General features: G+C 44.7%; 1 protein-coding gene across 1 annotated transcript in view; it reads left to right on the top strand.

Annotated features, from left to right (window-relative positions):
• The first annotated feature begins 415 nt into the window (after nt 1-415).
• LOC121571818 (spectrin beta chain, non-erythrocytic 1) overlaps nt 416-27559 on the top strand; it is a 56325-nt gene continuing 29181 nt past the window's right edge. Inside the window, exons 1-12 of the mRNA XM_045222295.1 lie at nt 416-584; nt 11222-11313; nt 20447-20643; nt 21426-21538; nt 21728-21915; nt 22596-22713; nt 23123-23281; nt 23613-23915; nt 24133-24286; nt 24552-25422; nt 26307-26444; nt 26558-27314. Of these exons, the coding sequence (XP_045078230.1) occupies nt 432-584; nt 11222-11313; nt 20447-20643; nt 21426-21538; nt 21728-21915; nt 22596-22713; nt 23123-23281; nt 23613-23915; nt 24133-24286; nt 24552-25422; nt 26307-26444; nt 26558-27314 (3243 nt within the window). The 5' untranslated portion in view covers nt 416-431. The remainder of the gene's footprint in view (nt 585-11221; nt 11314-20446; nt 20644-21425; nt 21539-21727; nt 21916-22595; nt 22714-23122; nt 23282-23612; nt 23916-24132; nt 24287-24551; nt 25423-26306; nt 26445-26557; nt 27315-27559) is intronic.

Below are 27559 nucleotides of genomic sequence, written 5' to 3'. Positions count from 1 at the left end.
TCTTTACTATGGACAGACTTCTCCCCATCTTTACAACCATTGAATCTATATGTTTTCACCATGACAGTTTACAATCTAAGGAATCTAAGGTAACACCAAGTAATTTAGTCTCCTCAAAAGCCACACCATTCACTGATGTCCCATAGATATGTCCTCGTATGTAATGTACATTATTTTATTCTTGTTGTGTAATAGACACAGGCAAATCCTAAATCTGCCTACCTCAAGGATTAAAGAAGTCTGCTAATAGGTCATCAGCCCAGGGAGTCCTGCCTCAAGTCACAATACACAAAACCAAACCGTTTAGATTGTTGGCAGTAGAATGTCAGTTACATGAAGAGTTTGAGTGACACTAATGTAATTCGACTGTGTTAATACCATCTATACCACTCTTTCTTTCCCCTCTGCAGCCCAAGCCCACTAAGGGGCGCATGCGTATCCACTGCCTGGAGAACGTGGACAAGGCCCTGCAGTTCCTCAAGGAGCAGAGGGTCCACCTAGAGAACATGGGCTCCCACGACATCGTCGACGGAAACCACCGTCTCACCCTCGGCCTCATCTGGACCATCATCCTCCGCTTCCAGGTCAGCTGACCACCCAGTACTCCTCTCTCTTTTCTTGCACGCACGCTTTCTCTCTCTCCCTCTCCCTCTCAATAAAGTATTATGCATGTGCTGATCATACCTGGGTTCAAATACATGTGTATTTGAATATCTGCTATATAAAATACTTTTTTCAACAAGTGCTTTTATTTGAGTATTTGAATGGTTATTTGAAAAAACCAATATAATGTGAGAGCGCACCGTTGGTAAAGGGATTTCATTTTATAAACTGTGTGAATTAAAACAATGTTTTTGTCTACTTAAATCCACAGATGTGGGTGAAATGTACAGTAGATGGCAAGGAATGTGGGTGGGTGTGAGAGTAGGTGGCTTTAGTTGTTTATTTGTGTAGCCCTCTCTTCTGAGGGACCTGAGTTCATATCAGTTTGGACCTAGTATCCAAAAGGTGTGTGGCAATAATAAACTGTGGTCTGTAAGCAGGCAGCATCTGAAAAGGAGTGTGGACTGGGTGGGCCTATCCATAAATAAAATAGTGCAGTGCCTCCACCTAGTAGGTATTATAAACTGGGTGGTTCAAGCCTTGAATGCCGATTGGCTGACAGCTGTGGTATATCAAACCGTAAACCATGGGTATGACAAAACATTTATCTTTACTGCTCTAATTACGTTGGTAACCAGTTTATAATAACAATAAGGCACCTTAGGGGTTTGTGGTATATGGCCAATATACCATGGTTAAGGGCTGTGTCCAGGCACTCCACGTTGCGTCGTGGCTGGACACAGCCCTTAGCCGTGGGATATTGGCCATATACCACACCTCCTCGGGCCTTATTACTTAAATGTACCCCTAAAGAATATATAGTTTACTCACTAGGAAATATAATTATGCCCACACAGTATTGAAATACACACCAATTAGATATCCCTTGAACTATGCTAAAGAATAATCACAAACAACCAACATTTAGTTGAGGATCCCCGATCACCGTGAGGAAAGCGAGGGATTTGTTGCTTGTACTTTCACGGACTGAGAGGATCAACTGTCATCAACAGGCTGCTCTTTCTGCCTCTCGACCACTATGCTGAGAGACTGCTTTACAACAGTCGTGAGTAGCCACTGGTTGTGGTAAAAGGAAAACATGTCAATTCAGTTTCAATAAACAACGCAAGTTGAAAACATGTTATATACACTAACAATTATTATCAACCCCTTTGAATCACTAAATCAATCACAAATATATACACACTAATTAGTAAAGACCTGGGACCAGGGTTTAACAACTCTGAGTGCTCATACTTTAAATGGGGATCACCTTCAACACAATAAAAAATGCTCAGTCCCAGATAAACTCATGGTCCTGTGTCCAAGAATCCGTTCCACGCTTTACTAACACGTGACCGAGGTGCAGCGTACAATTGGAAACCACTAGTCAACGGACCTGTGGTTGTCCCAATGAAACACACTGAAACGGCTCGACACATTTCCTTTTGTGAGTCCTCTTCAATTAAAACGGGACCAATCAAACTATTTACTCCTATCTCTTTTACCACAACCAGTGGCTACTCACAACCGTTGTAACGCAGTCTCTCAGCATAGTGGTCGAGAGGCAGAAAGAGCAGCCTGTTGATGACAGTTGATCCTCTCAGTCCGAGAAAGTACAAGCAACAAATCCCTCGCTGTCCTCATGGTGATCGGGGATCCTCAACTAAATGTCCATCATATGTATGTGGACACCTGCACGTCGAACATCTCATTCCAAAATCATGGGCATTAATATGGAGTTGGTCCCCCCTTTGCTATATACTCTTCTGGAAAGGCTTTCCACTAGATGTTGGAACATTGCTACGGTGACTTTCTTCTATTCAGCTACGAGCATTAGTGTGGTCGGGCACTGATGTTGGGCGATTAGGCCTGGCTCGCAGTCGGCGGTCCAATTCATCCTTCATCCCAAAGGTGTCCGATGGGGTTGAGGTCAGGACTCTGTGCAGGCCAGTCAAGTTCTTCCACACCGATCTCGACAAACCATTTCTGTATGGACCTCGCTTTGTGCATGGGGTCATTGTCATGCTGAAACAGGAAAGGACCTTCCCCAAACTGTTGCAACAAAGTTGGAAGCACAGAATTTTCTAGAATGTCATTGTATGCTGTAGCGTTAAGATTTCCCTTCACTGGAACTAAGGAGCCTGAACCATGAAAAACAGCCCCAGATCATTATTATTTCTCCACCAAACTTTACAGTTGCACTATTCATTGGAGCAGGTAGCGTTCTCCTGGCATCCGGAAAACCCAGATTCGTCCAGATGGTGAAGCGTGATTCATCACTCCAGAGAATGCGTTTACACTGCTCCAGAGTCCAATGGAGGCGAGCTTTACACAACTCCAGCTGACCCTTGGCATTGCGCATGGTGATCTTAGGCTTGTGTGCGGCTGCTCGGACATGGAAACCCATTTCATTAAGTTCCTGATGAACAGTTATTGTGCAGACGTTGCTCCCAGAGGCAGTTTGGAACTCGGTAGTGAGTGTTGCAACCGAGGACATACGATTTTTACGTGCTACGGGCTTCAGCACTCGACGGTCCCGTTCGGTCCCTGATGAGGGGATTTCAACCCAGTCTCCATCCTCTTCAGCACCATGAGCTTTGCTCCATACAGATAATCATGAAACTTGTCCGACATGGCCCACTTTAACCGCAGCACCTCAAGCTTGTGAGCTGAATAGTTATTCTCTGTCCTGGAGCTCCGGCTTGCATAATCCACTGGTCTCCATCCCTCAGGTTACTCCTGGTACAGCACTCCACCCAGGCCACTCAGACTGGCGTCAATTGTGCAAGACGTAGGGCTTCTCAGGGTCAGCGAATGCGAGCACAGGTGAGCTGGTGAGGCGTTTGATGATGTTCTGGAAGGCTCTCTCACACTCTGCTATCCATAGTTCTCCAAACGGCTCCTTCTCCTTTAGGTAGGTAACTCCAGGGGGAGGATTGGTGGGCTTGCCATTTTTCCTCTTAGGGCCTAACCTCTGGACAGCCGATGGAGGGGTCTCACGACAGAAGCGTATCCTTTCATGCACCTCCGGTAGCATCCGCAGAACCCAAGGAATGACTGGAGGGCCTTGAGGTTTTCAGGTCTGACAGAACTGGCACTTGTCACTTGAAAGCTTCAGCCGGCAGGCCTCCAGACGGTCCAGGACCTTCATCAGCATCTCCTCATGTTCCTCCAAGGTTTTCCCAAACACGATGAGGTCGTCCAGGTAGACCAGCACTTCAAGGAGGTTCATGTCGCTGACAGCCTTCTCCATTAAGCATTGGAAAGTAGCTGAGGCTCCAGTGACTCCTTGAGGCATCCTCTCTAATTGGTAGAAACCAAGAGGGCAGATAAACATGTCTTCTCCTTGTCGACCTTGCGCATGGGGATCTGGTAATAGCCACTGCAAAGGTCGATGACAGAGAACCACTTGCTCCCTGACAGTCCAAAGCGTCGTCCACCCTTGGCACAGTGTACTGGTCTTGAACGGTTCTTCTGTTCAGAGTGCAATAGTCAACGCACAGTCTGACCTGACAATTTTTCTTGTGGACGACGATGATGATGGGGGAAGCATATGGGCTTCGTGACTCAGAGATGATTCCCGCTGCCATCAGCTCTCAAGTGTTTCCGGACATCTTCTACATCCATAGGCACCATTCTTCTAGACCTCTCTCTGAATGGTCATTCATGGTGAGTCTGAGCATGTGTTCCACTCCACTTGCACAGCCCACATCCTTTTTGTGTAAAGAAAACACTTTGGCCCATTCCTTCAGTCTCCTTTGCAACCGTTCTTTCCATTGTAGGGGAACGGGAGAGTTGCCGAAGTCAAGGAGGTCAGGGTCGAGGGTTTCTTCTTTACTGGTGACTTATTCTAAAATTAAGATTAAATTATTATTTTTTCTCATCAATCTACACACAATACCCCATAATGACAAAACGAAAACAGGTTTTTAGAAATGTTTGCAACAAATACCAGAAATACATTATCAAATAAGTATTCAGACCCTTTGCTATGAGACTCGAAATTGAGCTCAGGTGCATCCTGTTTCCATTGACCATCCTTGAGATGTTTCTACAACTTGATTGTGGGTTAATTTCCCACGAGGGACCAGTATGAAAAAAATTATAATTATGCACTCACTAACTGTAAGTCGCTCTGGATAAGAGTGTCTGCTAAATGACTAAAAATGTCAATGATTTGGAAAGGCACACACCTGTCTATATAAGGTCCCACAGTTGACAGTGAATGTCAGAGCAAAAACCAAGGCATGAGGTCGAAGGAGTTGTCCGTAGAGTTCCGAGACATGATTGTGTCGAGGCACAGATCTGGGGAAGGGTACCAAAACATTTCTGCAACATTGAAGGTCCCCAAGAACACAGTGGCCTCCATCATTCTTAAATGGAAGAAGTTTAGATCCATCAAGACTCTTCCTAGAGCTTGCCGCCCGGCCAAACTGAGCAATCGGGGGAGAAGGGCCTTGGTCAGGGAGGTGACCAAGAACCCAATGGTCACTCTGACAGAGATCCAGAGTTCCTCTGTGGAGATGGGAGAGTCTTCCAGAAGGATAACCATCTCTGCAGCACTCCACCAATCAGGCCTTTATGGTAGAGTAGCCAGACGGAAGCCACTCCTCAGTAAAAGGCACATGACAGCCCGCTTGGAGTTTGCCAAAAGGCACCTAAAGGCTCTCAGACCATGAGAAACAAGATTCTCTGGTCTAATGAAACCCAGATTGAACACTTTGGTCTGAATGCCAAGTGTCATGTCTGGAGGAAACCTGGCACCATCCCTATGGTGAAGCATGGTGGTGTCTGCATCATGCTTAGGGGATGATTTTCAGTGGCAGGGACTGGGAGACTAGTCAGGATCGAGGGAAAGATGAACAGAGCAAAGTACAGAGAGATCCTTCATGAAAACCTACTCCAGAGTGCTCAGGACCTCAGATTGGGGCGAAGGTTCACCTTCCAACAGGACAACGACCCTAAGCACACAGCCAAGACAACACAGGAGTGGCTTCGAGACAAGTCTCTGAATGATCTTGAGTGACCCAGCCAGAGCCCAGATTTGAAACCGATCGAACATCTCTGGAGAGACCTGAAAATAGCTGTGCAGCGACGCTCCCCATCCAACCTGATAGAGCTTGAGAGGATCTGCAGAGGTGAATGGGAGAAACTCCCCAAATACAGGTGTGCCAAGCTTGTAGCGTCATACCCAAGAAGACTCGAGGCTGTAATCACTGCCAAAGGTGCTTCAACAAAGTACTGAGTAAAGGGTCTAAATACTTATGTAAATGTGATATTTTATAAATGTGCAAACATTTCCAAAAACCTGTTTTTGTTTTGTCATTATGGGGTATTGTGTGTAGATTGATGAAGAAAAAAAACGATTTAATCAATTTTAGAATAAGGCTGCAACGTAACAAAATTTGGAAAAAGTCAAAGGGTCTGAATACTTTCCAAATGTACTGTATCGTTTACCCACTAGGAAATATAATACAGTGCCTTCAGAAAGTATTCACAACCCTTGACTTTTCCCACATTTTGTTGTGTTACAGCTTGAATTTAAAATTGATTAAATTTAGATTTTGTGACACTGTCCTACACACAATACCCCATAATGTCAAAGTGGAATGATGTTTTTAGAATTTTTGACAAATTAATTAAAAATTAAAAGCTTAAATGTTTTGAGTCAATAAGTATTCACCCTCTTTGTTATGGCAAGCCTAAATAAGTTGTGTGCAATAATAGTGTTTAACAGGATTTCTGAATGACTACCTCATCTCTGTGCCCCAGACATACAATTATGTGTAAGGTCCCTCAGTCAAGCAGTGAATTTCAAAAACAGATTCAACCACACAGACCAGGGAGGTTTTCCAATGCCTGTTCCTAAACATGCATCCTGTTTGCAATAAGGCACTAAAGTAAAACTGCAAACAAATTAACTTTATGTCCTGAATACAAAGCATTATATTTGGGGCAAATCCAACACAATACATCACTGAGTTATCACTCTTCATATTTTCATGTATGTTGGAGTCATTAAAACTTGTTTTTCAACCCCTACACAAATTTCTTGTTAACAAACTATAGTTTTGGCAAGTCGGTTAGGACATCTACTTTGTGCATGACACAAGTAATTTTTCCAACAATTGTTTACAGACAGATTATTTCACTTATAATTCACTGTATCACAATTCCAGTGGGTCAGAAGTTTACATACATTAAGTTGACTGCCTTTAAACAGCTTGGACAATTCCAGAAAATGATGTCATGGCTTTAGAAGCTTCTGATAGGCTAATTGACATCATTTGAGTCAATTGGAGGTATACCTGTGGATGTATTTCAAGGCCTACCTTCAAACTCAGTGCCTCTTTGCTTGACATCATGGGAAAATCAAAAGAAATCAGCCAAGACCTCAGAAAAAAAATTGTAGACCTCCACAAGTCTGGTTCATCCTTGGGAGCAATTTCCAAACGCCTGAAGGTACCACGTTCATCTGTATAAACAATAGTATCCAAGTATAAACACCATGGGACCACGCAGCCGTCATACCACTCAGGAAGAAGACGCGTTCTGTCTCCTAGAGATGAACGTACTGTGGTGCGAAAAGTGCAAATCAATCCCAGAACAACAGCAAAGGACCTTGTGAAGATGCTGGAGGAAACAGGTACAAAAGTATCTATAACCACAGTAAAACGAGTCCTATATCGACATAACCTGAAAGGCCGCTCAGCAAGGAAAAAGCCACTGCTCCAAAACCGCCATAAAAAAGCCAGACTACGGTTTGCAACTGCACATGGGGACAAAGATCTTACTTTTTGGAGAAATGTCCTCTGGTCTGATGAAACGAAAATAGAACTGTTTGGCCATAATGACCATCGTTATGTTTGAAGAAAAAGGGGGGTGGCTTGCAAGCCAAAGAACACCATCCCAACCGTGAAGCACGGGGTTGGCAGCATCATGCTGTGGGGGTGCTTTGCTGCAGGAGGGACTGGTGCACTTCACAAAATAGATGGCATCATGAGGAAGTAAAATTATGTGGATATATTGAAGCAACATCTCAAGACATCAGTCAGGAAGTTAAAGCTTGGTCGCAAATGGGTCTTCCAAATGGACAATGACCCCAAGCATACTTCCAAAGTTGTGGCAAAATGGCTTAAGGACAACAAAGTCAAGGTATTGGAGTGGCCATCACAAAGCCCTGACCTCAATCCTACAGAAAATGTGTGGGCAGAACTGAAAAAGCATGTGCGAGCAAGGAGGCCTACAAACCTGACTCAGTTACACCAGCTCTGTCAGGTGGAATGGGCCAAAATTCACCTAACTTATTGTGGGAAGCTTGTGGAAGGTTACCCGAAACGTTTGACCCAAGTTAGACAATGTAAAGGCAATGCTACCAAATACTAATTGAGTGTATGTAAACTTCTGACCCACTAGGAATGTGATGAAATAAATAAAAGCTGAAATAAATCATTCTCTCTACTATTATTCTGACATTTCACATTCTTAAAATAATGTGGTGATCCTAACTGACCTAAGACAGGGCATTTTTACTAGGATTAAATGTCAGGAATTGTGAAAAACTGAATTGAAATACAGTGGGGAGAACAAGTATTTGATACACTGCCGATTTTGCAGGTTTTCCTACTTACAAAGCATGTAGAGGTCTGTAATTTTTATCATAGGTACACTTCAACTGTGAGAGTGAATCTAAAACAAAAATCCAGAAAATCACATTGTATGATTTTTAAGTAATCCATTTGCATTTTATTGCATGACATAAGTATTTGATCACCTACCAACCAGTAAGAATTCCGGCTCTCACAGACCTGTTAGTTTTTCTTTAAGAAGCCCTCCTGTTCTCCACTCATTACCTGTATTAACTGCACCTGTTTGAACTCGTTACCTGTATAAAAGACACCTGTCCACACACTCAATCAAACAGACTCCAACCTCTCCACAATGGCCAAGACCAAAGAGCTGTGTAAGGACATCAGGGATAAAATTGTAGACCTGCACAAGGCTGGGATGGGCTACAGGACAATAGGCAAGCAGCTTGGTGAGAAGGCAACAACTGTTGGCGCAATTATTAGAAAATGGAAGAAGTTCAAGATGACGGTCAATCACCCTTGGTCTGGGGCTCCATGCAAGATCTCACCTGGCATCAATGATCATGAGGAAGGTGAGGGATCAGCCCAGAACTACACGGCAGGACCTGGTCAATGACCTGAAGAGAGGTGGGACCACAGTCTCAAAGCAAACCATTAGTTACACACTACGCCGTCATGGATTAAAATCCTGCAGCGCACGCAAGGTCCCCCTTCTCAAGCCAGCGCATGTCCAGGCCCGTCTGAAGTTTGCCAATGACCATCTGGATGATCCAGAGGAGGAATTGGAGAAGGTCATGTGGTCTGATGAGACAAAAATAGAGCTTTTTGGTCTAAACTCCACTCGCCGTGTTTGGAGGAAGAAGAAGGATGAGTACAACCCCAAGAACACTATCCCAACCGTGAAGCATGGAGGTGGAAACATCATTCTTTGGGGATGCTTTTCTGCAAAGGGGACAGGACGACTGCACCGTATTGAGGGGAGGATGGATGGGGCCATGTATCGCGAGATCTTGGCCAACAACCTCCTTCCCTCAGTAAGAGCATTGAAGATGGGTCGTGGCTGGGTCTTCCAGCATGACAACGACCCCGAAACACACAGCCAGGGCAACTAAGGAGTGGCTCCGTAGAAGCATCTCAAGGTCCTGGAGTTGCCTAGCCAGTCTCCAGACCTGAACCCAATAGAAAATCTTTGGAGGGAGCTGAAAGTCCGTATTGCCCAGCGACAGCCCCGAAACCTGAAGGATCTGGAGAAGGTCTGTATGGAGGAGTGGGCCAAAAATCCCTGCTGCAGTGTGTGCAAACCTGGTCAAGACGTACAGAAACGTATGATCTCTGTAATTGCAAACAAAGGTTTCTTTACCAAATATTAAGTTCTGCTTTTCTGATGTATCAAATACTTATGTCATGCAATAAAATGCAAATTAATTACTTAAAAATCATACAATGTGATTTTCTGGATTTTTGTTTTAGATTCCGTCTCTCACAGTTGAAGTGTACCTATGATAAAAATTACAGACCTCTACATGCTTTGTACGTAGGAAAATCGGCAGTGTATCAAATACTTGTTCTCCCCACTGTATATTTGGCGAAGGTGTATGTTAACTTCCGACTTCAACTGTAGTTACAGTTTTGACATAAATCGTCTTGAAAAAGTGTAAATGTTGTACAATCCAGGTGTGCAAAGCTCTTAGAGACTTTCTCAGAAAGACTCACAGCTGTATTCGCTGCCAGATGTGATTCTAACATGTATTGACTCAGGGGTGTGAATACTTATGTAAGTGAGATGTATTTCATTTTCAATACCGCGGACGGTGTAGTCAGCATGTTAGCATGGTGGTCGAGAGGCAGAAAGAGCAGCCTGTTGATGACCGTTGATCCTCTCAGTCAGAGAAAGTTTGTATTTTTTATTTATTTTATTTAACCTTTATTTTATCAGGGAGTAATACTGAGACCAAGGTCTCTTTCACAGATGAGCCCTGAATGACATAAATTACAGAAAATACACATATCAAAATGCAAGCAGATAGAAAAACACAGTCATAAAACAAACACATTAATCAGTAATAAGGTCCTCAATCAGCTTTCTGAATTACCCTAGAGGCACCAGAAAATCACATTTAAGATTGTTCCACAAATTGGGTGCATGAAAATTAAAAGCTGATTTACCTAACTCAGTAGAGCAAAGGAATTTCCAGAGTTAGCCATCCCTGAGACCGGGTGTGGTAACTCGTATGTCTAAAGATGTTAGGTACAGTAGGACTTTTGTAAAAGGCTTTATAAATGAAAACATAGCAATGCATCAACCTCGTGACATTAGAGGGCCAACCAACTTTCTGGTAGAGAATGCAGTGATGAGTAAAAAATTGTCACCAGTAATAAAGCGCAGTCCGCTATGATAAACGGCATCTAACGGCTTTAATGAAGTGGCAGCTGTGTTCATATACATGATGTAGCCATAGTCTAGGACCGATAGGAACATCGACTGAATAATCTGCTTTCTACTATTTAGCGAGGGCTTTCTACAAGTACAAGCAACAAATCCCTCGCTGTCCTCATGGTGATCGGGGATCCTCAACTAAATGTTCATCATATATACTACATTTACTGTATTTGCACTGGTGAGCGAGTTACACAACTATAAACTGCTTGAAACAACTAGTTAGCAAACGTTGATAGCTTGTCGTTTTCGTGAGTCTTCTCTCTCGCGTGTCACACTGTTGCCTAGCAACCGGTCAGTCTCCCAAATATGACCCACATGCAACAATGTCAGCACACAATAAATAATACAGTCCGTGCTAAAAAAACGAAGTAACCAGAGGGTTACATTTTGTATATCAAGAAAGTGCTAAGTGGTGTTTATGTCCGTGTTACTCAATGCAGGTGGGTGCATTCCAGTGTGTGTGTGTACGTATTTGTTCTGTGCGTGTGTGTGTGCCAGCTTGTGTGTATAGTGTTTGTATCACTCTTTGGGTCCTGCTGATGGCTGCCGTTGTGACCGTTGTTATTCTTGGGTATGTGCTTGACAGATCCAGGACATCAGAGTGGAGACGGAGGATAACAAGGAGAAGAAGTCGGCTAAAGATGCCCTGCTGCTCTGGTGCCAGATGAAGACCGCAGGGTGAGTGACTACACCACCACCAGCCTGAAGCCTACTGTATTCTATTATAGTGCACAGTTTGCAGAATAATCCTTGGGGGTATTCCAGAAAGATGGTTTAACAAATTCAGGATTCCCTGAACATATCCGGCTTCTCTTAAACAGATAAGGGAGTCCAGGATTTCTTCCAGTGGCAAAAAATCTCAAAGCAATACACAGAGTTTGTATAGCAGTCAAATCGAAACCGCGTTGGGTTACATTGCTATGGTTGAAGTTGGACAGATATGATTTATTGTGCAGAAAAACTATAACGTTCCAAAATAAGATCTTCTGAATGATCTAAAGGATCTATTCGAGGTCCAGTAATTAGTTCCCTTTGTAATGCACAGCGAACAATGCAGGCTCCGATGTCAATTGGATTTTCCGTTTCTGTGAAGGGACCAGTCATAGTGACGGACAAGAATCTGATTGGCGGAGAAGCCCCGTCTTTATTCACCAGGATAGGCTAAAATCAAGTTAACCTAGTAAGTAGCAAGTTTGCTTCAGAGCATTCATTGCCATGGTGTCTGATCAGGCTATATGTCAAGCTCTCTTTCTGGAACCGGAAATTCTGAGGTTGCTCAAATTCTGATTTGACAGATCTGGCAAACTCACTAATATGGCTTTCTGGAATATCCCTCTGGTCAACAGATTATGGTCTACAGTTTGTGATCTAAAATATCAACAGCATCAAGGGTATATGTGAGGAACATATTTTTGTAAATATAGTGTATGTGGACACCCCTTCAAATTAGTGGATTCGGCTATTTCAGCCACACCCGTTGCTGACGGGTGTATCAAATTGAGCACACAGCCATGCAATCTCCATTGACAAACATTGGCAGTAGAATGGCCTTACTGAAGAGCTCAGTGACTTTCAACATGGCACCGTCAGAGGATGCCACCTTTCCAACAAGTCAGTTCGTCAAATTTCTGCCCTGCTAGAGCTGCCCCGGTCAACTGTAAGTGCTGTTATTGTGAAGTGGAAACGTCTAGGTGCAACAACGGCTCAGCCGTGAAGTGGTAGGCCATACAAGCTCACAGAACGGGACCGCTGAGTGCTGAAGCGCGTTAAAATTGTCTGCCCTCGGTTGCAACACCCACTACCGAGTTCCAAACTGCCTCTGGAAGCAACGTCAGCACACAAACTGTTCGTCGGGGGCTTCATGGCCCCGCAGCCGCCAAGTGTTGACTGGAGGATTGTAAAGCTCGCCGCCATTGGACTCTGGAGCAGTGGAAGTGCGTTCTCTGGAGTGATGAATCACACTTCACCATCTGGCAGTCCGATGGACGAATCTGCGTTTGTCGGATGCCAGGAGAACTCTACCTGCCCCAATGCATAGTGCCAACTGTAAAGTTTGGTGGACAAGGAATAATGGTCTGGGGCTGTTTTTCATGGTTCGGGCTAGGCCCCTTAGTTCCAGTGAAGGGAAATCTTAACGCTACAGCATACAATGACATTCTAGACGATTCTGTGCTTCCAACTTTGTGGCAACAGTTTGGGGAAGGCCCTTTCCTGTTTTAGCATGACAATGCCCCCGTGCACAAAGCGAGATCCGTACAGAAATGGTTTGTCGAGATCGGTGTGGAAGAACATGACTGGCCTGCACAGAGCCCTGACCTCAATCCCATCGAACATATTTGGGATGAATTGGAACGCACACTGAGAGCCACGCCTAATCGCCAAACATCAGTGCCCGACCTAACTAACTGAATGGAAGCAAGTCCCTGCAGCAATGTTCCAACATCTAGAGGAAAGCCTTCCCAGAAGAGTGGAGGCTGTTATAGCAGTAAAGGGGGGACCAACTCCATATTAATGCCCATGATTGTGGAATGAGATGTTTGATGAGCAGGTGTCCACATACCTTTGGTCATGTAGTGTATATAGAACAATTTGGCCTATCCCATGTATTTACGGGTGAGTCACAGCCGTCTCAGGCATCACATGGCCTTGAAAGAAAAGCATCAGAGATATTTCACAATCAATGCTGTGTTTAGCACAATTGATTTGATTCATTTGAATTCATTTCATTCATTGAAACTGAAGAGGATCTGTAGAGGAGCACAGGGAGGACAGCAGAACAGATAAAGGGTTGTTCCACCTCAAAAAAACATAAGAAAGAGGATTTCAACACCCACCATCAGAGATTGTTCTGAAAATGTTTCTGTAATTTGTAACAGATATGATTAGCATTCGTGAAACATTATTTTGTTTAAATATAATTTGATCTCTGAGAAATTAAGCTAATTGATTGCACCCAAATTGGCCATTTTTTAATTTATAGGATTCAGATAATATTCAATAAATTAGTACCCAACATCTGATTTGGACCAAACTTCTTCCTACCAATGTGTACGACATGGTCAAAAGCCACCCACGGACCCCCCACACCCCATGCCAATCCCACCCCAACAACCAGTATACAGTATCAGTGTTTGACAAGTAGTATGAAGCTGTGGCTTGCAGTATTGCTTCTCCATGCTATGTAATGTATTCCCTGTGAATCTGGTGATGGTTTTGTAGTCGCTTGCATTATTTACCATAAAGTAGTGTGAAAGTACCAGGTTTTGACCACTATATGCTGCTGTTCTTGCTATGTTCACACAGTTTTATCCATTTTGCTGGTCTCTTGTGTTTATTAAATGGATCACAACATTTCCTTTGCAACTTTGGGTTCTAAACCAATAGATTTGGCTCATTATGAAAATAAAAAGCCAGTCATCCATGAAAACAATTCAGTTTGTCCTTCTCTTAGCAACCTAATGCATCAACCCAACTCACCCTGAATAGTCCAAGTGGCCGCTTTCTAAAAGGTCTATCCCTAGGGACTATCACTAGGGGCTAAAATGTTGTGACAACCCTAATAAAATAAATAATTGCATGGCAGTCTTATGTTTTTTAAATAAAAGTATCAGGAAACAGCTCTATATGTGTTGTGATTAGTGCTATTTACCATTAAACCCAACACAACCCAATACCAATTGTAAGACACTATGCAGTGTGTGTTATTTATTCCTAACCAAGTCTCAAGTCTTAACCTTTGAGTCTTGAGTCAAGTCACAAGTAATAATGGGCAAGTCTCAAGTAAAGTCCCAAGTTCCACAGCTCAGGTTGAGTCAAGTCCCTCAAGGCAATTTCAATGCATCAGTGATTTTGGACCCATATGTTTCACTTAACTGCATCCCTTGTTTCCCCCTCTACCACATAGTCTTTGAAACCGAATGCAACGATTTTTGGGACCGATGATGCCCTAATACAGAGGTGGCACCACAGGTCCCAGAGTGGTGGGGCAAATTGTTTTCCCTGGTGCCTGGAGCCTTTCCTAATCTGGTAACCTAACCAGGTATAAATCAGGACCCTATATGGTCTGACAGTGATTCATTAGTAGTTGTAAAAATGTATTTATAAGGGCAATGATGGGAGTGGGACCAGATTGACATTTTAGTCATTTAGCAGACGTTCTTATCCAGAGCAATTAGGGTTAAGTGCCTTGCTCAAGGGCACATCTGCAGGTTTTTCACCTAGTCAGCTTTAGGATTCAACCATTGACCTTTCAGTTAATGGCCCAATGCTCTTAACCACTAGGCTACCTGCCGCCTAGGTATACAGATATGTTCTAAACAGGTCACATGATTTTAAAGAAATTCTAGAAAAACTCCTGGCCCTAGGGAGGATGAAAACCCTGTCAAACTGCAGCAACCTTGTACTTGTTAATATGAATTATATTTTAAAATTAGACTTTCCTTTACACAGACACAACCACTGCAATTGGACAATGAACTCACAGGGCTGAGCTTGCTTTATGCAGGTTTGCATCATATAAGCCTATGTAACTGCAAATAAAAAGTAACTCAGTCTATTTATGTAATCAGTATTGTGTTGTTTGATTAATTTCAGTTAATAATTTTTGATTATAAAGGTCAAAGTAGCCTAGCCAGCCAGCCCAAGTTTGAATATAGCCTAAACCAAAATTGATCACATTCACATTTTCTCCTAACACAAATACAGTGGGGAAAAAAAGTATTTAGTCAGCCACCAATTGTGCAAGTTCTCCCACTTAAAAAGATGAGAGAGGCCTGTAATTTTCATCATAGGTACACGTCAACTATGACAGACAAATTGAGGAAAAAAATCAAGAAAATCACATTGTAGGATTTTTTATGAATTTATTTGCAAATTATGGTGGAAAATAAGTATTTGGTCACCTACAAACAAGCACGATTTCTGGCTCTCACAGACCTGTAACTTCTTCTTTAAGAGGCTCCTCTGTCCTCCACTCGTCACCTGTATTAATGGCACCTGTTTGAACTTGTTATCAGTATAAAAGACACCTGTCCAGAACCTCAAACAGTCACACTCCAAACTCCACTATGGCCAAGACCAAAGAGCTGTCAAAGGACACCAGAAACAAAATTGTAGACCTGCACCAGGCTGGGAAGACTGAATCTGCAATAGGTAAGCAGCTTGGTTTGAAGAAATCAACTGTGGGAGCAATTATTAGGAAATGGAAGACATACAAGACCACTGATAATCTCCCTCGATCTGGGGCTCCACGTAAAATCTCACCCCGTGAGGGTCAAAATGATCACAAGAACGGTGAGCAAAAATCCCCAGAACCACACGGGGGACCTAGTGAATGACCTGCAGAGAGCTGGGACCAAAGTAACAAAGCCTACCATCAGTAACACACTACGCCGCCAGGGACCCAAATCCTGCAGTGCCAGACGTGTCCCCCTGCTTAAGCCAGTACATGTCCAGGCCCGTCTGAAGTTTGCTAGAGTTCATTTGGATGATGCAGAAGAGGATTGGGAGAATGTCATATGGTCAGATGAAACCAAAATAGAACTTTTGGTAAAACTAAACTCGTCGTGTTTGGAGGACAAAGAATGCTGAGTTGCATCCAAAGAACACCATACCTACTGTGAAGCATGAGGGTGGAAACATCATGCTTTGGGGCTGTTTTTCTGCAAAGGGACCAGGACGACTGATCCGTAAAGGAAAGAATGAATGGGGCCATGTATCGTGAGATTTTGAGTGAAAACCTCCTTCCATCAGCAAGGGCATTGAAGATGAAACGTGGCTGGGTCTTTCAGCATGACAATGATCCCAAACACACCGCCCGGGCAACAAAGGAGTGGCTTCGTAAGAAGCATTTCAAGGTCCTGGAGTGGCCTAGCCAGTCTCCAGATCTCAACCCATAGAAAATCTTTGGAGGGAGTTGAAAGTCCGTGTTGCCCAGCGACAGCCCCAAAACATCACTGCTCTAGAGGAGATCTGCATGGAGGAATGGGCCAAAATACCAGCAACAGTGTGTGAAAACCTTGTGAAGACTTACAGAAAACGTTTGACCTGTGTCATTGCCAACAAAGGGTATATAACAAAGTATTGAGAAACTTTTGTTATTGACCAAATACTTATTTTCCACCATAATTTGCAAATAAATTCATAAAAAAATCCTACAATGTGATTTTCTGGAAATTATTTTCTCATTTTGTCTGTCATAGTTGACGGTACCTATGATGAAAATTACAGGCCCTCTCATCTTTTTAAGTGGGAGAACTTGCACAATTGGTGGCTGACTAAATACTTTTTTCCCCCACTGTATATGGACTATAAATAGGCTACATAACATTACCATTTTGTTTACCCTGGCCAGAGGGCAAGACGGCACAGGGCGCATTGGTTGTACCCTATGCAGCTGCAGTAGTTATCAGTAGCCTAGTTGATCAGACTGAGAAATCGTCTCGTTTTCCTCCCATACAGTATAGGTGTAGGCAGCTGCAACATTTCTGTGAAGAGTTCTTGCATGTGTATGTCGGGAGTGATGTGTTATCAATTTGCTAAATAAATACCGGAGTTCAGTGGAGCAGCACGCGCTTTGGTAGATGACATGCTTTGTGCCTGCCTGCGCGACATGTGATTTCCGTGAATCTGATTGGTCAAGACACAGAACAGAATGACCAGAACCTTCACACACAGATAAGCTTACATAGTGCGCGAGATGACAAATCAAGTCTCTAGTCATACAGTTCAAGTCCAATATAAGTCATAGATGCTGAAGTCGAGTGGCAAGTGTTTTTTCCTTTTACCAAGTGATGTCTCAAGTCGCAAAATTTGTCACGTGACTAGAGTCCACAACTCTGGTTTTTACCATTGAAGACCATTAGAGACCATAACATTGAAACCATTAGAACTGCTGTAGCCTATTGGTTTGCTTGTTGACCAGGAATGGTCCAATAGTAACTAATATAGACCTTTTTTTAAGGGAATAAACCACACACAAAGGGGCCATTTCCTTGACACAGATTAAGAGTAAAAGAAAGACAAACTGATTTGCTTTCATGGAGGACTGTCTTGAATTGTTAGGAAGACCACACCATTTATTTTCATCATGAGCCAAATCTATTGGTTTTCTACCAAAAATTGCAAAGGAAATGTTGTGACATGAGAGCAGCAAAATTGATAAAATAGTTTGGTGGTATAGCAAGACCAGCGGCATCTCGTGGTCAAAACCTGGTACTTTCACACTACTTTACGGTAAATAATGCAAGTGACCTCAACTACGAATTTCTCTGAACAGGGATAAAAAAAATATCACCAGATTCCCAGGTAATACATTACATAGTATGGAGAAGCAATACTCCAAGCCGCAGCTTCATACTACTTGTCAAACATAGAGAACTGATACAGTATACTAGTTGTTGGGGTGGGATTGGCATGGGGTGTGGGTGGTCCGTAGGTGGATTTTGACAATTTTGGGGATTCCTCATGTCTTATAGACTGCGACTCACACTCAATTCTTCCGCTGCTCGGTCGTTAGCACATACTTTAGTCTGAGACTGCCATCATAGAAGTTGTTTGTGGTGATGAGGGCACGAGGGTGTTATACAAAACAAAGTTTGGATCGGTCTCTAACCAATCAGAGTATCAAACCCGATGACACATTTTCAAACCGCCGCTTTACCCACATGTGTTCTGGCCCAACCCATCGGTTTCTGGACCAATCAGACGGCCCCGAATGTGTTCGCATTCTGTGAAGGGTTGTTGAGGTACTCGAATCCAGACCCATTGCGGAGAAGAAACTAACGTCCGTGGGTGTGGCGTAGCATTTGGCAGGAGTCTGGGCAAGGAGTCTGTGCAGCCAGGCAACATGTCTTACTCATTGGTAGGAAGAAGTTTGGTCCAAATCGGATGTTGGGTACTATATTTACTGAATATTATCTGAATCCTATAAATTAAAATGGCCAATTTGGGTGCAATCAATTAGCTTAATTTCTCAGAGAACAAAATAATGTTTCAGGAATGCCAGTCTTATCTGTTTCTAACTACAGAAACTATTTCAGAACAATCTGAGATGGTGGGTGTCCCGGCTTGCTGAAATGACATGGAACGACTCTGAAATCACAGCGAGGGTGTCACATCAGACATCACGGCCTAAATGTCAGGCTGTTTAGAACATCAGCAGCACTAACAGCCCTGGGCTACATGCTGAATAAGTCAATTCACTCATTAACAAAGCTAACACTGCTAATGCCCAGCTTCAAATAGAACATGACACATCAGGGTCAAATCACTTTAGTTAAACAGATGCTTAATAAAGAGAGGCACTGTGTTTGGTGTCAGGTGGAACATATTTGGAACATACAGTAAGTGGAACAAATTTTGAAAATCCATCTATTTAATTGATGAGGGAATTGGAGGCAGGAGATTTGATTAGATCATATTATTATTATTAGATGTTTGATGTTCTTCAAAGGTCTCACCAAATTGCCACAAAAGACTTGTTGATAGACAATGTGAGTTTGTTTAGTAAACAGTAGGCTCATACACAAGCAACATAGAGAGCAATAGTAATGGCGTCTTTTTGTAGGCACTAACTTCACCATGGTTTGTTGGGCAAAGCCTATGGGCAAATGTTTTTGTAGGGTTTTTTGGATAAACGCGAAAATAAGGTCTGTGATAAACACAGGCTTAGGAGATCTTATACTGAACAAAAATATGAATGCAACATGCAACAATTTCAAAGATTTTACTGAGTTACAGTTCATATATAGAAATTAGTCAATTGAAGTAAATTCATTAGGCCCTAATCTATGGATTTCACATGACTGGGCAAGGGTGCAGCCACGAGTGTGCCTGGGAGGGCATAGGCCCACCCCACTTGGGAGCCAGGCCCACCCACTGGGGAGCCAGGCCCAGCCAATCAGAATTAGTTTTCCCCCACAAAAGGGCTTTATTACAGACAGAAATATGCCTCAGCACCCCCTCAGATGATCCCACAGGTGAAGAAGCCGGATGTGGAGGTCCTGGGCTGGCATGGTTACACGTGGTCTGTGGTTGTGAGACCGGTTTAACATACTGCCAAATTCTCTAAAACAATGTTGGAGGTGGCTTATGGTAGAGAAACAAACATTCAATTATCTGGCAACAGCTTTGGTGGACATTCCTGCAGTCAGCATGCCAATTGCCCATTCCCTCAAAACTTGGGACATCTGTGGTGTTGTGTGACGAAACTGCACATTTTAGAGTGGCCTTTTATTGTCCCCAGCACAAGGTGCACCTGTGTAATGATCATGCTGTTTAATTAGCTTTTGATATGCCACACCTGTCAGGTGGATGGATTATCTTGGCAAATGAGAAGTGCTCACCAACAGGGATGTAAACAAATTTGTGCTAAACATTTGAGAGAAATAAGCTTTTTGTGCATATGGACAATTTCTGGGATCTTTTATTTCAGCTCATAAAGCATGGGACCAACACTTTACATGTTGCGTTTATGTTTTTTGTTCAGTATATATGTTTTGTTCCATGAGATCAGCTAATGCACATTTTTGTGAATTTTGAAGCATTTATGTAATTTTAAAAAGCCCATAAAGCCCATAAAAGGCTTCATAATTCATAAAGGTCATGTTAACTGACTGATATTATCTCACAGAACAAAACGTATAAGACCTCAGACCTTATTTTCGGTTTTTATCCCAAAACCCTATTCTTTCCCCATTCATTTTCCCCATAGGAATGGCTGAACGAACCAGAGGTAACTCATTTCCGTTTTTTACGACTACAAGCTGGCAAGCTCTATTTCCCTAACCTATGTTTTCTGTCTGTTTTCCAGATATCCCAATGTAAACATTCACAATTTCAGCACCAGTTGGAGGGATGGCATGGCCTTCAACGCCATCCTCCACAAACACAGACCTGACCTGATAGACTTTGACAAGCTGAAAAAGTCAAATGCCCACCACAACCTGCAGAATGCCTTCAACCTGGCAGAGCAACACCTGGGCCTCCACAAGCTACTGGACGTAGAGGGTTAGTACAGAGAACACACATGCAAACACACATAAGCACACACACGCGCATACATTCATGCATGCACACACAAGCACACACACATGGTCTGGTGAAAACAACACACACAGTGTACAGAACAGTAGGAGGGTGGAGGAGGAGGTGCTTACACTGCTGAAGCATACTGTACTCTAGCCCTGCCTCTCGTCCATCTGGCAGTGTTTTATGCCATTATGACAGTACATTTATACCCAGACATTTTCACCTGACACCCAGTTATGCCCTTACAGTATGCCATATTATCCCAGTATGAATACATGGAAACCTTACAACTGTTACTACTGTACAACGCTTACAGAAACCACATCATGTGTATTTTGACAGGCCGACAGCCCCATTATAGGAGGGTGACAGATACAAACAGAAAGGCAACATTCACCGCTGGAGCTCTTTCTTTTCAAGCGTGGCAGAGTAATGGCTGTGTTAAATATTTAGTAAGTGGTGGTTCTGAGATCTCAGCATGCTTTCTCAAGGCCTGCAGTATGGGGAACAAAGAGATGAAGGCGTGAGAATGCTCCCGAGCATTGTTCTGACGGAAAATAGCAGCCCCTCTACTCCGACTGCCTCCCTCTAAACATGGCTACTAAATCAATTTCCCCTCAAATAAATTCAATTTTTCTCAGCAGAGCAGCGGGGAAGCCAAGCCCTCTGTTGATGTCTGTAGATTAGGGAAACATGGGGTAGTCAAAGCCATTTGTGTCTGACTCTTATTGTGTGTGGGTGCGTGTTTGTTACCTCTACAGATATCAGTGTGGACCACCCTGATGAGAAGTCCATCATCACCTATGTTGTGACCTACTACCACTACTTCTCCAAGATGAAGGCCCTGAAGGTGGAGGGCAAACGTATTGGGAAGGTGAGGCCTCAGAGTTCACATTTCCAACAACCTGGATCACAAGAGAACAAAGTATCCTGTCCTGTACTTCTCCAAGCACACTCATTCTCTTTACTTTATGGCCTTATATTTTAACTTTCTCACCGATGTAGCTGTAATCAGTATATAATGTATGTACTGTTATACTGATTCACCACCTTCATCTCCCAGGTGCTGGACAATGCCATTGAGACCGATAACATGATTCAGAAATATGAGAGTCTGGCCTCTGACCTCCTGGAATGGATTGAACAGACCATCATCATCCTCAACAACCGCAGGTTTGCCAACTCCCTAGTGGGAGTGCAGCAACAGCTCCAGGCCTTCAACACCTACCGTACTGTCGAAAAGCCGCCCAAGTGAGTTACACACATACACTTACATGGCAGAATTAAAAAGTCTTACACCATATCCTCCACCTATTTCCCACACAGCAGCTTTACTTGTAATTTACTGTAACATTACAGTATCTATTCCCAGAATTGACTCACCAAGGACAAAACTGAAACTATCAGGGATTCTAGATGTGTACCCTATTACTCATTAACAGTTGTATCTGATTCATAGCTGTAATTTGTGGGAACTATTTCCTCTTGGTTCTGAGTAACGTCAAAGAAAAGAGAAACCTGCACACTGCTCTTGCTAGTATCACTTTTTTTATTCAAGCTTCGTGTCAGCCTCTTGGGCTTGGCATTCGTCAGAGCTTTTTTCAGAATATTTTCTTTTTATTCTGAGAAGTGGCTAAAAGCAAAGCTTGCTTAGACAGATGTTTCAGCCTGTTGAAATGGACTCTGACACCATTTCCACTGAGGCAACAATGTCACCCCTACTGCTTACAAAATACCTCTCCCTCTGTGGCCTACTGGCCTTGGATCAGGGCCGAAAAAATTATGCTTATCTTTATGTTGACAGATGGAGCTGCATGGCTCAACGCAAAAGTAAAAAAGCCACCAGCCATTGGGGAGATTAGCCAAATTCCACTCAGTCTCCCCTCAGTAAGGTTTACACTCAACATTAAAATTGTTTCTGTTTCTGTCAGGTTCACTGAGAAGGGCAACCTGGAGGTTCTCCTCTTCACCATCCAGAGCAAGATGAGGGCCAACAATCAGAAGGTCTACATCCCACGGGACGGCAAACTCATCTCAGACATCAACAAGGTGAGACCTAGTGCTCCTTAAAGAACAGGCTTATCTCAGCGGCCTGGTCTAAACAAACACTCAGAAACCCATTATGTGGTGTCCTCGATTAGGTTAGAATGGATTAAGGTGATTGACAGACAGGTTAAGGGCGGTAAGCTGATCGACAGAGGGTTAAAGTAGATTTAATAGGTAGACATGATGATTTCTGTGAGTTTGGTATAGTTGATGACAGGAAGATTTACTTTGCTTTGTGCTAGGTGGATTTAGTTGCTAGGTTGGTTTAGTTGCTAGGTTGGGTTAGTTGTTTGAAAGTGTGATAAGACCATAAGTCAAGTTAAAACAGGTTTAGTACAGTAGATGTATTAGGTCCGTAGAGTTCTGTACGGCGCACCTGTGTGACCGTTACTCGACCGTGTGTGTGTGTCAGGCCTGGGAGAGGCTGGAGAAGTCAGAGCATGAGAGGGAGCTGGCGCTGAGGACGGAGCTGATTCGTCAGGAGAAACTGGAGCAGCTGGCCCGCCGCTTTGACCGCAAGGCCGCCATGAGAGAGACCTGGCTGAGTGAGAACCAACGGCTCGTCTCACAGGTAACACACACACACTCATGAAAACACTAATACCACATGCTCATTGATACACACACACTGGTGGTACACACTAACAATGACGCCACTCCTACTGTATTGTCTACTTGAACTGTATTGGTTCATAGCATACCCTTGTGGTCATACAGAGTAATGTACAATGAAGTAATTTACTCCCTTGATTCATCCTCATGATCTTGACCCATTTAATATCCCCACTAGTTCTAAAAACAAAAACTACTGAATGGAGATTATGCCACTGCTTAGCAGTTAGATACAAACCCATAACTCTCCTCACTCCGTCTTTCTCTCCCCCTCTTCCGCCCTCCCTCAGGACAACTTTGGTTTCGACCTGCAGGCAGTGGAGGCCGCCACCAAGAAGCACGAGGCCATCGAGACGGACATCGGCGCCTACGAGGAGCGTGTGCAGGCTGTGCTCTCCGTGGCCAAGGAGCTGGAGGCAGAGAACTACCACGACATCAAGCGCGTGACAGCGAGGAAGGACAACGTGCTGCGTCTGTGGGAGTACCTGCTGGAACTTCTGAAGGCCCGGCGCATCCGGCTGGAGATGAACCTGGGCCTGCAGAGGGTCTTCCAGGAGATGCTTTACATCATGGACTGGATGGACGAGATGAAGGTGAGGAAAATGATGTTGGTGGTGAAGATGATGATGATGGATGGATAGAGCCAACACTGTGGTTGGATGGTGGGGTAAGAATTGTCTTGATACAGTAGCTTACTCAGTCACATATTTGTGATGTAAGAGCTATTGCCTATTTCTTAGTTACATTACCCACTATTTACCCAGTGACCTGTGGCCTTCCTGACCCTGGTGATGTGTCCTGTATCTTCAGATGCTGCTGCTGTCCCAGGACTATGGGAAACACCTGCTGGGAGTGGAGGACCTGCTGCAGAAGCACGCTCTGGTGGAGGCTGATATCGCCATCCAGGCCGACCGCGTCAAAGCCGTCAACAACAACGCTCAGAAGCTCGCCATTGATGCAGAGGGTGAGTAACATGTGCTGGGATTACAGTCAGTTTTGGGTGGTAGGTGATTATGCTCTCTCTGTGGGTGATACCTGTAGGCTATAGAAGAGATTTGAGATTAATTGTATCCTGAAAGGGTATAGCTATATAGTCCTATTGTAAAATCCAAGCCAATTCTGCCACCTGTCAGCAAAATAAGTCATTGATCTTTGTCAGGTAGAGCATGTATTCTCAGTTTAAATGATAAAGGTGCGCTAAGTGTGATGTGTTCCTGTCCCCTCTTTAGGCTACAAGCCCTGTGACCCCCAGGTGATCCGGGACCGAGTGGCCCACATGGAGTTCTGTTACGCAGAGCTGAGCCAGCTGGCCGCCGAGCGCCGCGCCCGCCTGGAGGAGTCCCGACGCCTCTGGAAGTTCTTCTGGGAGATGGCCGAGGAGGAGGGCTGGATCCGGGAGAAAGAGCAGATCCTGTCCTCGGAGGACTGCGGCAAGGACCTGACGGGCACCGTGCGCCTGCTGAGCCAGCACCGCGCCTTCGAGGATGAGATGATTGGCCGTGCTGGCCACCTGCAGCAGACCATCAAACAGGGAGAGGAGCTGGTGGCCGCCGACCACTTCGGAGCTGACAAGATCCGTGAGCGCATCCAGGACATCCAGGAGCAGTGGGCGGCCTTGGAAAGGGTGTCTGCCATCAGGAAGGCCCGGCTGGAGGAGGCCTGCAACCTGCACCAGTTCCAGGCTGACGCCGATGACATCGACGCCTGGATGCTGGATGTTCTCCGCATTGTGTCCAGTGCCGACGTGGGTCACGACGAGTTCTCCACCCAGGCTCTGGTCAAGAAGCACAAGGACGTGGCCGAGGAGATCGCCAGCTACCGACCAGTCATTGACGCCCTGCACGAGCAGTCCAAAACCCTACCCAGGGAACAGACTGGCTCAGAGGAAGTGCAGGGGCGCCTGGCGGGCATCGAGGAGCGCTATAGGGAGGTGGCTGAGCTGACCCGGCTGAGGAAGCAGGCCCTGCAGGATGCCCTGGCCCTCTACAAGATGTTCAGCGAGGCGGACGCCTGTGAGGTGTGGATCGATGAGAAGGAGCAGTGGCTCAACAGTATGGAGATACCAGAGAAACTGGAGGATCTTGAAGTGGTTCAGCACAGGTAAAGACACCCAGCCTAACCATGCTTATTCAGTCCAGATGCATTATGTCAGTTGATCAATTTGGAGATTTGCTGTTGTCATTTCAGGACAACCCATTCTCTTGAGGCAGACTGTGTAGACATAGAACTCCCACAGTGAAACCACTGTGCAAAGGAAATGAGTTGTAAGAATATTTCCCATCATGTTTGCAATAACTTTGTATGTTTGTCACAGCTAGAATTAAATGAATGTTCTCCCGGCGGTTTGACTGGCCATTGGAATGTAGCACGGTGGGAGGGATGTGTGAAACAAACACTTTTTATGCAAACTAGGGTGGGCCACTAGTGTAATGTGTGGGAACTAGACTCCTATAATTCACTTTCCACTTAACAACAGAGCCCACAATGTTTTAAAGCCAATCATCCTAAAGTCTTCCCACATTGAGAAGAAACAGGCACTTGTCCGCAGTTAGCTAAGTGTTTTGGACAGCGGTTCAATGGCTTGTTTACTCCAACGTGTGTCTCTGGTCTGAAATGATCTCTCCCCCTCCACACTGTTTACTCACTGTGCACCGCATGGAATCATTCCCAGACTCCTGCTTCATTGGCTTTGCTTCTATGTGATATACTGGCAACTGGAACATGACATTATAGTTCAGCTGGAAACAATGCATGTTAACAGGATTTACATTAAGATAAAATTGTTTCCATGTGTTTATGTACAGTACACTCTACCGTCTCTCACGTTTCTACCTCTACTCCTCTACCACCTCCTCTCCCTCTCTAACACCCCTCTCTACACCATCATCCTCCCCCTCCCATCTCCCTCTATTCCTCCCCCTCCTCTTCCCCTTCTCTACCCCTCCCCCTCATCTTCCCCTTCTCTACCCCCACTTCCCCCGCAGGTTTGAGAGTCTGGAGCCAGAGATGAACAACCAAGCTTCCCGCGTTGCTGTGGTGAACCAGATTGCTAGGCAACTCATCCACAGTGGTCACCCCAGTGAAAATGAGATCAAAGCCCAACAGGACAAACTCAACACCAGGTATAGTAATGCCCTACATCAACCTAAACACCAACTACAGTTATCCTCAGTTAATAACCTCTAGTGGAAAAGTACTGTTCCCTGACTGTGTGTGTGTTTCTACGTCTCTCTAGATGGAGCCAGTTCCGTGACCTAGTTGACCTGAAGAAAGACTCCCTCAACTCTGCTCTGGGTGTGCAGAACTACCACCTGGAGTGCAACGAAACCAAGTCGTGGATCCGTGAGAAGACCAAGGTGATCGAGTCCACCCAGGAGCTGGGCAACGACCTGGCCGGGGTCATGGCCCTGCAGCGCAAACTCACTGGCATGGAGCGCGACCTGACCGCCATCGAGGACAAGCTGGGAGAACTGGGGAAGGAGGGGGAGCGCCTGGCAGCCGAGCACCCCGACCAGGCCCAGGGCATCATGGGTCGTCTGGGGGAGATCACAGGGGTGTGGGACGAGATGAAGGGCACCCTGAAGAACCGCGAGGAGTCCCTGGGTGAGGCCAGCAAGCTGCAGCAGTTCCTCCGGGAGCTGGATGACTTCCAGTCATGGCTGTCCAAGACCCAGACGGCCATCGCTTCAGAAGACATGCCCAACACACTGGCCGAGGCCGAGAAGCTGCTGGCGCAGCACGAGGGCATCAAGAACGAGATCCGCAACTATGAGGCGGACTACCAGAAGATGAGGGACATGGGCGAGATGGTGACCCAGGACCAGACGGACGCCCAGTACATGTTCCTGAGGCAGAGGCTGCAGGCCCTGGACACAGGCTGGAACGAGCTGCACAAGATGTGGGAGAACCGTCAGAACCTGCTGTCCCAGTCCCATGCCCACCAGCTGTTCCTCAGGGACACCAAGCAGGCTGAGGCCTTCCTCAACAACCAGGTAACATCGCATTACATTACACAGTACAGACTCCATTTGGCTCACACAAATGTTGGTGAGAAGTAAGCAAAATTATATTTAGGATAGACTGGGTGGCACAGTGTCCAAGGAGAGTTCTTAATACTGCGACTAGCGATTGCATCGTGTGAATCACATGCATCACACTGTTGGTGTTTACTCAACTTTGGTGAAATAATGGCCTTCTTCTCATGCAAATTGTTAAAGAAAGTGGGTGTGTGTGTTCA

The sequence above is a fragment of the Coregonus clupeaformis genome, chromosome 1 (assembly GCF_020615455.1).
Source record: "Coregonus clupeaformis isolate EN_2021a chromosome 1, ASM2061545v1, whole genome shotgun sequence".
NCBI lineage: Eukaryota > Metazoa > Chordata > Actinopteri > Salmoniformes > Salmonidae > Coregonus > Coregonus clupeaformis.
Note: the sequence above shows the minus strand (reverse complement) of the source record. Positions and strands in the feature narration are given on the sequence as shown.